A 12,883-nucleotide genomic window follows, 5' to 3' on the forward strand; every position below is an offset into this window, starting at 1 on the left:
ATTCGCCTGTACCTGTCTTTTCTTGGAGGGATGCAGAGGAAAATGAAGGCTGTGTTGTCTAGTGGTTGGAGCCTTGGACTCAGTGGCGTGGGGGGGGGGTGGAAATGGGGTACTGGCTCCCTGTGACCAGCCACACTGTCTTGAACTTGCCACCTTCCCCAGGCAAAGTACCCTATCCCACACTGGAACCTGCCCTACCACCTCACCTTCAGAGCACCCTTCAGCCTGTCTTCTGCCGGAGCAGCCTGTGTATTGGCGATCCCCCCGCTGCTAGCTTTAAACACCTGGCTAATCCTTACGGCTTTATGTAGCACAGTGATATCGTGGGGTGATTGAGTTAGCATTTCTACTGCCTTAGGCTGATTGAGCCAACTCAGGGAGCGTCTGCACTTCAGGGCTTAACTCGAAATCGGCGACGCTAATTGAGCTGTGTTACTTATTTCGAAATAACTTTTTTCGAAATTGGGATCATCTGCACAGTACTTATTTCGAAATAAAGCCCTCTTCCCCTGACTTCCCTTACTCCTCGTACAATGAGGGTTACAGGAGTCAGAGTAAGAAATCCTCCAGCTTGACAGTATTTCGACATTATTTCGAAATAACTCCCAGCGGTGTAGCTGCGGACTAAGTTATTTTGACATAACGCTAGTTATGTCAAAATGTTGCTGTGTCAATATAATTTTCTCCTCATCTCTCAGTAATGCAGAGATGTTGATGGGCTGCCAGGAAAACCGGTTTTAAGTTACACTCTGGAAACCTTTCATCTGCAAACCTCCATATTTTTGCTCCAGCCTGAGAATGAAGTCAGAGGATCTGTTGGTTTTTCAAATGAAAAGCCGGATTCTGAGCAGCAACATCCCTTGAGCAGTAATGAAACAGAACACAAAAAGGCCACAAAATCCTTGAAATCATTGCTGGAGACTTTCCTTTTAAAAAATCTCACAAGTTTATTTAAATACAAAGTTCCTGTAAGAAAACACAGCCCCAAATCAATATATTAACAATTGCATCCCCTGTACAGTTCAAAACACAATAATAATGATAATTAGAAGCAGTCTGTAGATTCAGTCAATAGTTTTATGTCATTGCAATATCAGACAGTTGACCATCTTGGAAATATTCAGGTTAAAATCCACCATTTAATAATTCTAAAACATATAGATTTCATTCTCAAGTGCAACTCAGAAATTCATATTTAGTGTATTTCAGTGTGTGTCTGTATATACAGTTTGCCTTTATAATTTTAAAAAAACACCACAGGAATAATAGGTCAGATGTGTACCCCTATGAGTCAGTAAGGTGCCATGTCAGCATGAACTGCTGTCTTTAAAAGTAGATCACTGTTTTTCCTCGGGACCTTTCGTGCAAGACCCCCGTTAGTTTTAATGAATTGCCCTGCAGCATGACAGAGGTCTGTTTCCCCTTGTGCCATGTATGCCAGGTAAACTGAGTCAGGCACCGATCTGCACAAGGCAGGGAAATTGGAGTAAGATCATCCCTGAGGTTCAATGATTCAGCAGGGTGTTCCAATATGTATCATTTACAGCTGAAATACTATAAACATCAAAGTTAGTTAATAGCAGCTTTAAAATGCAACAGTAAGCGCACGGAGCGGATTTGCCGTGGCAAGATCCTTCGCTCTGCTGTGTAAGCATATCGCTTTCACTTCTGTGGGAAGAGGTCCTGGGGGAAAATGAAAAAGGATCTCCTGTCTATGCAGCTGAGTCCATCAGACAGGACTGTGCATGCAAAGCAGATTCGTTACCTTTTGGATTGAGGGTTTTTTTGTACAATTTCCTCCCCCAGAAATTTTTGACCTTGCAAAATCAATGCAAGCCACAAAACAGGAGCAAGAGGAATGAGGTCCCGGGACAGAGGCAGGCTTGTAAAATGAAGAAAACCAGGATTGATCTGCAAGGTGCGAAGTTTTTTGGCAAAGGCCTCAAAATGGTTGATTCTGAAAGATGGACAGCCAGGGTTTTGCCCAGAACGCAAGCTGAAAATGGAAGATTTAAGGCCGCTATCCAGCAGTGTGGATTATAGGTGGGTTGTAATGGTGTGGGTGGTAGAATGAAAACCAAATTTTGCTTTAACTGTGTGTCAGAGAAGCGCTGGTCCAAGGTTCGTCAAAGGCAGAAGGCGGAGGCTGACGATAAATATTGCTCCTTGTGACGATGCTTGCGGTCTACAGGTATGTCTACACAGCAACATTATTTTGAAATAACTAGTGTTGTTTTAAAATAACTTAGCCCACGTCTCCACAGCAGGTAGTTACAGGAGGCTCCACTTGTGACACGATCCATTCCCGGGGAAGCATCGCAAGTTGGGGGCATCGTAACTCAAACCTGCATTTACAATAGGCGCCATGCGCTGTCGTAAATGCAGGCCGAGGACATAAGCTGGGGGAGGGGGGGTTGGCCCCTTCCGCACTTACAAAAATGGTTGTAAGTGAGGGGGGTCAGAACTCGAGCTGGAGGACTTCTTACTCCGACTCCCATAACCCTTGTTGTACGAGGAGTAAGGGAAGTCGGAGGAAGAGGGCTCTATGTCGAAATAACACATATTCCTGCGCATCCAGAAATATAATCTATGCTATCATGTGCCGAAAGTGTCCGTCTGCTATGTACATTGGACAAACATCTCAGACACTTTGCCAAAGGATCAATGCCCACAAAACAGATATCAGACAAGATCACAAAGAAAAAACAGTTTCTTGCCATTTTAACCAGAAAGGACACTCTCTCGATGACTTAACCACCTGCATTCTGCTACAAAGACCTTTTACATCTGCACTTGAAAGGGAATCCTCTGAACTGTCATTCATGTTAAAATTCGACACCCTCCAAAAAGGAATGAACAAACACTTGAACTATCTTACCCATTACCAAGATAGCTTCCCCAATTATCACCTCTAATACCATTAACTCACAAACATCCCACTCTCCCCACCTCTAATATCATCAATTCACAGACACTTACCTTCCTTCCTTCCCCCCCCCCCCTTGCATCTCCCTCCTGTTCTGCAATGTGATTTGTCCTTTTCATATGTGTTCATTTTTTTAATTGTATCCTTTGGTATATATGGTTGTGACTATTTTCTTCCACTATTTGATCTGAGGAAGTGGGTCTGGCCCACGAAAGCTCATCATCTAATAAACCATCTTGTTAGTCTTTAAAGTGCTACATTGTCCTGCATTTTGCTTCAGCTACCCCAGACTAACATGGCTACATTTCTATCACTAAGTGCTATGTAGACTCTCCCAATTTTGAAATAAGCTCTTTTGAAATAAGCTACACAATTGACGTCGCTCAATGAGCGTCGCTTATTTCGAGTGAAGCCCTGCTGTGTAGACACACCCCGCAAGTCCAGGCGCTAGCTGTTGTGTACGTCAAAGAAAGAAAGAAACACTGCCTTGAGACTCAAGCAACATTCTTCCCATTGGAAAGTGAACTCGAAGGCGGGCTCTCCGTTGGCTTCTTCATCTCCTAAAAGTGTTCGGTCGTCAAAGTGCGTGACGATCTCCTCTGGATTGGGAAAGTCAAAGATCACGTGCCACATGCCAGTTCTCCCTTGGATGCAGTCTCATATCTTTCTGAATGTGCTCGTAACATGACTGGGGAAGAAAGGGTAGAACCCGTCAGGAGGAGACAAAATTTGGACAAAATTCTGGTCTTCTGTGTGCCTACTGAGGCCAGAACATCTCTTGATGGAAAACAGAGGGGAGCTGAGTGCTATAAAGCAGTACATTAAACATATTCGCTCCGGAGCTGGTTAACGGGGTAAGGAGAGAAACTTGTTTAACAATCAACAGCTACACACCACATTCATGAGCAGACTGTGTGTGATCCACCAATATCTCCCTGGCTGCAACTACAGCCAGTGACTCCTCTGTTCTAGTCAACAGGCTGACCAGTCAATGCTGTAGGATAGGGCTACTCAACACGCGCCCCATTTGTTTGCGGCCCGCGGGGCGGTTTGGGTTTACGGGGGACTCAACATGCGGCCCGCAGGTGGGAACCTTTGAATGTGGCCTCCACTGGGAACACGCTCCACAGTGGTGAGTCAATGTCATGGTCTTCTGTCGATATGTATTTTAGTAGTTCAATTCCTGGACTGTCGTTGCTCATTAAAAGTGCTGTCTTATGGGTGGAAACCAGGTGACTATTGGATTTTGTTCATATCAGCAGAACTGACTTGAATAGGGCCTGCGTGTGGTTTCGTCTTGCCTTCATCTTTGTATTCATGCCCGTCAGTGTGACAGCAGCTATTTGCATATATTTGCATATCTATTTGCAAGTCTATGCAACCACACTTAAGTTGCAGCCCTCAACTGTGTATCACTGTGGCCCCTGGGGCTTCCAAAGGTGAGTAGCCCTGATCTAGGAGCATCACTTCCCCACCCCCAACCCCGGATTCCTGCCAAGAAGGAAGGAAGTTCTTTCAGATCCCAATTTTGAAGAAAAAAAAAAGTCATTTAAGACCATTCATGTGAACAGGAACCACCTTAGAATCTGATAAAATAGTTGCTAGTCAGCTGTCCCGCAACTCCTTCCATCAACAGCTCCCTTAAAGTTTCTTCCTCTTTAAGCGAGACTTGCCTGTTACAATCTAATTTCGTTACAAATTCTTGAAACAGCTCAGAACAAAAGAGATGACTAAGGGGGAATATGATCGAGGTCTATACAATCATGACTGATGTGGAGAAATTGAATAAGGAAGTACTGTTGACTCCTCATAACAAGAATTAAATTCACAAGCAGCAGGTTTAAAATAAACAAAAGGAAGTATTTCTTCCCACAGCTCCCAGTCATCCTGTGGAACTCCTTGCCAGAGGATGTTGTGAAGGCCAAGAATATAACAGGCTTCAAAAAAGAACTAGATTGATTCATGGAGGATAGGTCCTTCAATGGATGTTAACCAGGATGGTTAGGAATGATTTCCCTAGCTTCTGTTTGCCAGAAGTTGGGAACGGGTAACGGGATGGATCACTTGATACTTAGTTACCTGTTCTGTTCATTCCCTCTGGGGCACCTGGTTTGGCTAGTGTCAGAAGACAGGGCAGTGGGCTAGATGGACCTTTGGTCTGTCCCAGTCTGGCTGTTCTTATGTTCTGCCTTACCTCCAGTGCTGTTAGCAGAAAGTCGTACATCCCTCCTTCATTGGTAGGGTCCATCAGATCTCTGATCAGATGTATCTCAGCTCCTAGGTGCTGTATTCTAGAAAACAAAAGTAGTGGCCATCCTTCCAATGACTCCTCATAGAATCAGAGAACCATAGAGCTGGAAGAGACCTCAGAAAGTTATCAAGTCCAGCCCCCTGCTCTAGGCAGGACCAATTCCAACTAAATCAACCCGGCCAGGGCTTTGTCAAGCTGAGACTTAAACACCTCTAGGGATGGAGACTCCACTACTTCCCTAGGTAACCCATTCCAGTGCCTCGCCACTCTCCTAGTGAAATAGTTTTTCCTAATATCCAACCTGGACCTCTCCCACCACAACTTGAGACCATTGCTCCTTGTTCTGCCATCTGTCACTACTGAGAACAGCCTCTCTCCAGCCTCTTTGGAACCTCCCTTCAGGAAGTTGAAGGCTGCTCTCAAATCCCCCCTCACTCTTCGCTTCTGCAGACTCAACAGACCCAACTCCTTCAGCCTCTCCTCATAGGTCATATGCTCCAGCCCCCTAATCAGACACCAATACCTTGGAATGAGTATGCACCTTCCCTGCCGGCCAGTGATGAGCCAATAAACAGGGCTGGGTGCAAGAACTGGGACAAGAACCCATGTCTAATTCTTAGAGCCAACTCTGTCTGTGACCTTGAGTTAGTGAGGTGAGATTTTTGGATCTGCAAAACACCTAAACTTTTGGATGTTCAGCACCTTCGAACACTGAACGCCTCCACTTCCCCATCTGCATTTGACGGACAATGCTCATTGTTCCCATTTCGGTTGGGGGATGGGCTTGTGAAATGTACGACCCCTTGTTTCTCATCCTAGACCAAAGGATTAGACTCTGAGACCCTCAAAGCATCTTGCTTTTTTTTGGGCAGCACATTAGGGGCCCGCAGCGGAACCAGGAAGCACAGAGGCGTGGAGAGAGTGCGCCAGGTAAACCACACCGAAAACGGCAGCGCCTTCCTTCGTGAATCTGAAGGCTCATTCAGTGCTGATGGGGACAGCACAGTCTGATGGTGTCTCCTGTAAAATTGGGCATTTACGACTGACTTCTATGCCAGGAAAGCTTCATTTCTAGGCATCTGAGTGACACCCACACTCCAAATTCCTTATGGCCATGAATGAGACCCAACACCTCAGCAAGGAAGGAAGCTGGGTCCATTTTACAGACTAGAACAGAGGCCCAGAAAGTGTCTGAGTGGCCAAAGTCACACAGGAACACAGCTTAGTTCTTCCCCTCCCTAGTGGGGAGCCTTAATTACTAGGGATGTAAAATCCTGTTTAATTAGTTAACTGGTTATATGTTAAGTTTAACCAGTTAACTGATTGAATGGGGAGGATGGGCTAGAGCGACCCTCACACCACAGGAGGGGCCACTCCCACCCAGCTGCTTCTGGTCCCACGGAACCAGAGCAGTTCTCTGTCCACGGCAGACTGCAGGCAAGGGGCTGTTCCCAGGTAATGGTCAAATGTTTCCCCGTAAGTGTCACCTGTCCAGGGTGATGCTTATCGGGTAACCGTTCACATCTCTATTAACTACAGCAGCTTTCGTATCCCTGCCGCTACTGAGGCCATAGGCCGCAAGGTTGAGCAGCGGGCCTTTTCCATTTGCGATGCAGAGTGGGAGTTTTCAGGGGCCGACAGAGACTTCATGATTCCAGCTGGCCAAAGCCTTTCCTTTGTCACAAGTTTCCACCCACAAGGGAACAGTTTGAGCAGACTGCCAGTGCCTCATGGGAGTTGTAGTTCAGCTGCTTCCTGCCTCCATTCTCTTCTATACGTCAGGCTCCCTGGCAGACTACATGTCCCATGATGCACCATGGCATTACCTCTTGGCTGTTCCCCATGAAAAATGTATTCCAGCCAGGAAGCCTTGCCCATGGAGGGTAAGGACATGAGGCAACTGAACTACAGCTCCCATCAGGCACTGCACCTCCAAATCTAAGTTTCAAGGGATTGGCCAAAATGCTTCATTTTCCACAGACAATGTTGATTTCCCTCCACTCCCCCTCCTCCCCAGTGAAAAAAAGAGACTTCACAAAATATTTAATCAAACTCCCAAATTTCCATTAAAACACTTTTGGCCAGTCCTTGTTCTAATGAAGCGCACGCAAGAGACACTCAGCTTTATATTAGCAGCAGTCAACGTGAAGCTCTCTCTTACCTCGCCCGTGATACAACATACATCAACAGCGGCAACAGGTCATCCATGGGGAGTTTGTAGTCCCTCTCCGTGACTCGTGACACGGTGCCCTCTATCTCCTCATAGGTCTTCTGTAGGATCTCCAGCTTCTCCCGGGGGTCCACAGTCGTGCTGCCAAGATAAAGAGACACGCTCTAGTGCTGCCCATCTAAGAGGCGAGAAATGTCAGTCCTCAAAAGCAGAGTGAGAGCGTCTCCGTCTTGGAAGGCAGAAGACCCGTTGCGCTACCTCAGACCAGATGTAGGAGGGCTTCCAAGCTTCAAGATGAGGGAAAGGAGATCCCTCCTCACTATGGCTGCACACAAATAGATCGTGCCTTTCTAGCTCGCAGCATTAATCCCTCACCTAGAGCCCACAGCAATGTTTTTTTTTGTAAAGCTCTTCCTGGGGCTAACACAGATTGACCTCTGATATCCGAACCACCACGTCAGCCAGCCCTCCTTAGTCATCAGTAGGAAGTCACAGAGGGCTACTTACATCAACTTTTGCAGACATTCTGTAGCCGACAGGAAGCATTTGTCTTTGACAAGAGAACGTCTCTGAAAGGAAGACGAACGTTTGCGTTAGTGCGCGGGTCGCTCTCGTGGAATGGATCCCCGAGTACGAGACACACAAGGTGGGGGAGTCATCGCTTTCGTAGTAAATGGCTCGATAGCTTTCATCACCATGTTCTTTTGACAGGTGCGCCACCCCTGTTCCTCCATTTTTGGTTCAGTGCTATGTTGGCGGCCATATTGAAACATGGCGGCCAACAATTACTTCTCACTTCAACGTCTGCTGGTGAGAAAAACAAGCTATCGAGCCACAGATGTTAGGCTCCAAACAGATATTAGCTCACCCTCTTTTTGTCGCTACCATCGTTTAGGACAGAGGTGGGCAAATACCAGCCCGCGGGCCAGATCCGGTTTCCCAGGGTTAGCCCCTGGCAGGCCGCTGCTGCTATATTTCCCTGTACCACTGCAGGGATAGGCAATTGCAGCTCCTGTTGGCTGCGGATTGCCGTTCCCAGCCAATGGGAGCCACGGAAAGTGGTGTCCACTTCAGGGCTTTGGCCATAATACTTCTTTTTCCATGGACAATGTTGATTTACCTCCATTCCCCTCCTCCTCAGTGAAGAAAAGAGACTTCACAAAATATTTAATCAAACTCCCAAATTTCTGTTAAAACACTTTGGCTAGTCCTAATTCTAATGGAGCGCGTGCAAGAGATACTCGGCTTTATATAGCCACTTCCCGCGGCTCCCATTGGGTAGGAACAGCGGTCCACAGCCAATGGGAGTGGCAATCACCCATGCCTGCACAAGTGCAGGTAAATATAGGGGCAGCCCACCAGGGGCTAACCACCGCTGGTTTAGTCCCAACCCCGATTTAGGATGTTGGCTAAAGATAGTCGCTTACCCACTTGCTCTGTGCTGGTGCTGTCATTTGGGCAGCTTAGAGTGTCTTTGAAACCCCTTTATTCAGCAATTTCTATGGATTGTCTTTCTTCCCCATGGACATCATCAGCACCAGTCTGTTCACTGATGAAATGCAGCCGCCCATGGAGCAGAGCATTGCAACCTAACCTGAGCCCAGCCCTGCCCGACCTTCTCAGGCTAGGGGCAGCTGATCACCCCCTCCTGCCTCTGAGGCTGGTGATGGCGGAGATCCCCGCTCCCAACAGGCACTGCCCCCCCTGCTGCGCTGTGTTCACCGAGGAAGTGGTGCGTCTTGTCTCTGTGGCACACGGTGAAAGATGGCCATAAATGGCAGGAGCCGGTCAGTCGCCAGCCTGACTCCCATGGCAAGGAGGCAGCTGGAGAATGACCATGGACCCGGGAGCTCCCACTAGGCCGAGTCCCAAAGAGGAGATGGTGGCATTGACAAGGCTGGGTCAGGCAAGTCCCACAGACAACTCTCAGGGCGGCTGTGCTTCGCTCAGGCTTGCGCTCAAGCCGAATTTTCAAATTTGGCCTCTAGATTGGAATACAGATGTTTTGTATCATGCAGCAACCCCATGCACCTATTTAGGACAGGAAGAAAATGGGGGCTCCAGTAGCCACCATAACACCAGCTAGTGAATCCCTGCAATAGCATGGAAGTGACTTGTACTTTTAAGCTAGAGTTTTTACTGAGAATACGGGAAGTCCATTGTTCATAGCCTTTCTGTATCCACGATCTGCTCTTGATATGAGAGTTGTTTGAAACAAACCTAAATACAAAGGCCCAGTTCTTCAGCTGCTGTAATTCTGCATGGCCTCGTTAATTTAAGCGGTTTCACTACCGTTAGCTGAGCTACCCCAGTTTGCTCGGAGGCCTTGTCCACACTAAATGGAAGATCGCTGCTGCTGTGATCTATCTTCTGGAGTTTGATTTAGCGAGTCTAGTGAAGACTTGCTAAATCAAACTCAGAGAGCAAGGAGTAAGTAAAGCTGATAAGAGCATTTGCTCCAGTCAGCCTTCCACTGTGCAGATGCATCCAAGCTCGGCTCAAAGTAAGCCAACTCCAGTTACATATTCTACATAGCTGGCATTGCGTACCTTAAGCCCAAGCTGCCGGGACTAGTGTAGACCTGGCCTGGGGTTCTATCCTAGTATTGATACTTACCTGATTGGTCGTTAGGATGAGATCTTTGAGAGGCCATAGGTGCCTGAAATGAGATCAAAGACAGAGCAGTTGTGATGGCAGATTTTCTAATACATCTTCATGTTAGATCCTAGATTCTCTCTCACCCACTCGCCCTGAGCAAGAGCAAGAGTTTCTGGAACCACGGGCATCAACTCATGAGTTCTCATTCTCTACACTAGCACTGATTTAGAACCAGAAATGGCTGGGTTAACTGAACCAAAAGATGTGACCCCAGCTTAATAACTCATGGTAAGAGAGTGGAGAATCAGGCTTATGTCAAAGTGTGTTGGTCCTTTCAATTCTAAGTCACCATTCTCGGTGGCTACGTCTACACTGGCACCCTTTTCTGGAAATGCTTAAAACGGAACAGTTTTCCGTTATAAGCATTTTTGGAAAAAGCGCGTCTACATTGGCAGGATGCTTTTCCGGAAAAGCACTTTTTGCAGAAAAGCGTCCGTGGCCAATGTAGACGCGCTTTTCTGCAAAAAAGCCCCGATCGTCATTTTCACGGTCGGGGCTTTTTTGCGGAAAAGGCTATTGTGCTGTCTACACTGGCCCTTTTCCGGAACAGTTTTTCCGGAAAAGGACTTTTGCCCAAACGGGAGCAGCATAGTTTTTCCGGAAAAACAATGACGATTTTACATTAGATTGTCATTGATTTTCCGGAAAAGCAAGCGGCCAGTGGACAGCTGGCAAGTTATTCCGGAAAAGCGGCTGCTTTTCCGGAATAAGTGGCCAGTGTAGACACAGCCCTCATGTCCTTGTGGAATCCTTCTGACTTGAAATCAACCATTCAATTGGGAAAGCAACTGGAAGACTGTTGCTAAAAAGAGACACATCCAGAAAGAAGGTTGGACCTCTTTAATCCGGCACTCTCTGGACCAGAAACCTCCGTAGTCTGGCATGATTTTAGTTAGCAAGATGTCCACTTATCATGGATGTGGCCAAGTTTTCCACACTCCAATACAGTTTGTTTACAGCCACCAGTCCTGGCTCTCAGTGTTCGGTGTGTTTTTTAGCTCTCATTTATGCCAAAAATGTCTTCTAAGAGCCCAGTAATCAGTGGAAGTGCTGGCAAGGCTGCTAGACAATATTGAACTTCCATGGTTTGGCAAATTCTCTGGTCCAGCACCGGCCAGGTCCCGAGGGTGCCGGACTAGAGAGGTTCAACCTGTATTGGCACTAATCATGGATCCACTTGCTTCCTACACCCATCAGAACTTTCTCCAGCTGTTCCAGGGGATTCGTTCAGTGCTACGTTACTCACTTCTGTACATCCAGAAATTCCAGCAGCTTGACATCAGAAAATAAACTCAGGTCCACAATCCCCTGGCAGTAGAGGTCATCTTCCTTCTCATGGTAGAGCATGTACAACATGAAGAGCTCCGGGTAGAAACAGGGCAGGATGAGAGGCAGAATCACTCTGTATGCATTCAGGTCACTGAGGAGGAGAGGAACATAAGAACATAGGAATGGCCATACTGGGTCAGACCAAAGGCCCATCTAGCCCAGTATCCTGTTTGCCAACGGTGGCCAGCGCCAGGTGCCCCAGAGGGAGTGGACCGAAGACAATGATCAAGCAATTTGTCTCATGCCATCCGACTCCATCCTCTGACAAACAGAGGCCAGGGACAGCATTCCTATCCCCTGGCTAATAGCCTTTTATGGACCTAACCTCCATGAATTTATCTAGCTTCTCTTTAAACTCTGTTATAGTCCTAGCCTTCACAGCCTCCTCTGGCAAGGAGTTCCACAGGTTGACTACACGCTGTGTGAAGAAGAACTTTCTTTTATTAGTTTTAAACCTGCTACCCATTAATTTCATTTGGTGTCCTCTAGTTCTTCTATTTAGGGAACTAATGAATAATTTCTTTATTCACCCTCTCCACACTACTAATGATTTTATATACCTCTATCATATCCCCCCTCAGTCTCCTCTTTTCTAAACTGAAAAGTCCCAGTCGCTTTAGCCTCTCCTCATATGGGACCTATTCCAAACCCCTGATCATTTTAGTTGTCCTTTTCTGAACCCTTTCCAAGGCCAAAATATCTTTTTTGAGGTGAGGAGACCACATCTGTTCACAGTACTCAGGAAAGCAAAGATGAGCCCTACTGATGGTCGGCATCCGTCTGTTAAAGGCCATGTCCATACAGGACACAAGGGTAAGGATCTACGTATGGAATCTTAAGGACGTGTCCATCTCTCCCCTCCACTCCCACCTTCCTGGAGTCTAGTTCTGTGATGGGATAAGTTTGTGGCCAATACACAATAAAACATTCGCGGTATTTAAGATCAGGGTCATGACATGTCTGCAGAACATGGACTACTCAGGAAGGAATAGTTCATTGCTTTAACCCCCACATACAGCAATACTCAACCTGGTGACTCATTGTGATCCTGGGAGAGGCTTTCTTTCCTTTATGCGTCACAGTTGTGTCTCCTGAACTCACATCCTACGTCAGCACTAACAGGGCATCTAGTCTCTGAGGGTGCATCTACACACCACCGTAAACTCAAAATAGGATACGCAATTTGCGCTATGCAAATTGCGTATCTTATTTCGCATCTATTCCTAAAGAGTTTAATTTGAAATTTCGCACGTCTACATAGTGCCAAATTTCGAAATAAGATGCCATTTCGCTGTGCCTTATCCTTGTGCAACAAGGTTTACCAGGACGGCAAAACAGCATGCCCGTTATTTCCAACAATATTTTGAAATAATGGGTGGCTTATGTAGACGCAGGGTAGCTATTTTGGGATCCTGAAATACCCGTGCAGTGTAGATGTACCCTACGGTGGGAACCGAGGTGAAAATTTGTTAGAACAGTTTCCCTCAGCTCATCTGCACCAGCGATTTGGCTGTATCGTAGCAACTGAAAGCTAGGAAACAGGTCTCCA

At 46.8% G+C, this 12,883-nt stretch overlaps 1 protein-coding gene across 8 annotated transcripts in view; it reads right to left on the reverse strand.

Annotated features, from left to right (window-relative positions):
- Window positions 1–899: 899 nt before the first annotated feature.
- ALS2CL (ALS2 C-terminal like) overlaps window positions 900–12,883 on the reverse strand; it is an 82,412-nt gene continuing 70,428 nt past the window's right edge. For all 8 annotated transcript variants that reach the window (XM_075922969.1, XM_075922971.1, XM_075922970.1 and 5 more), the window contains 6 exons: window positions 11,252–11,425; window positions 9,964–10,006; window positions 7,855–7,916; window positions 7,339–7,488; window positions 5,121–5,217; window positions 900–3,614 (listed from right to left, as the gene is read on the reverse strand). In XM_075922969.1, the coding sequence (XP_075779084.1) occupies window positions 3,540–3,614; window positions 5,121–5,217; window positions 7,339–7,488; window positions 7,855–7,916; window positions 9,964–10,006; window positions 11,252–11,425 (601 nt within the window). In that variant the 3' untranslated portion in view covers window positions 900–3,539. The remainder of the gene's footprint in view (window positions 3,615–5,120; window positions 5,218–7,338; window positions 7,489–7,854; window positions 7,917–9,963; window positions 10,007–11,251; window positions 11,426–12,883) is intronic.

The sequence above is a fragment of the Pelodiscus sinensis genome, chromosome 2 (assembly GCF_049634645.1).
Source record: "Pelodiscus sinensis isolate JC-2024 chromosome 2, ASM4963464v1, whole genome shotgun sequence".
Taxonomy (NCBI): Eukaryota; Metazoa; Chordata; order Testudines; family Trionychidae; genus Pelodiscus; species Pelodiscus sinensis.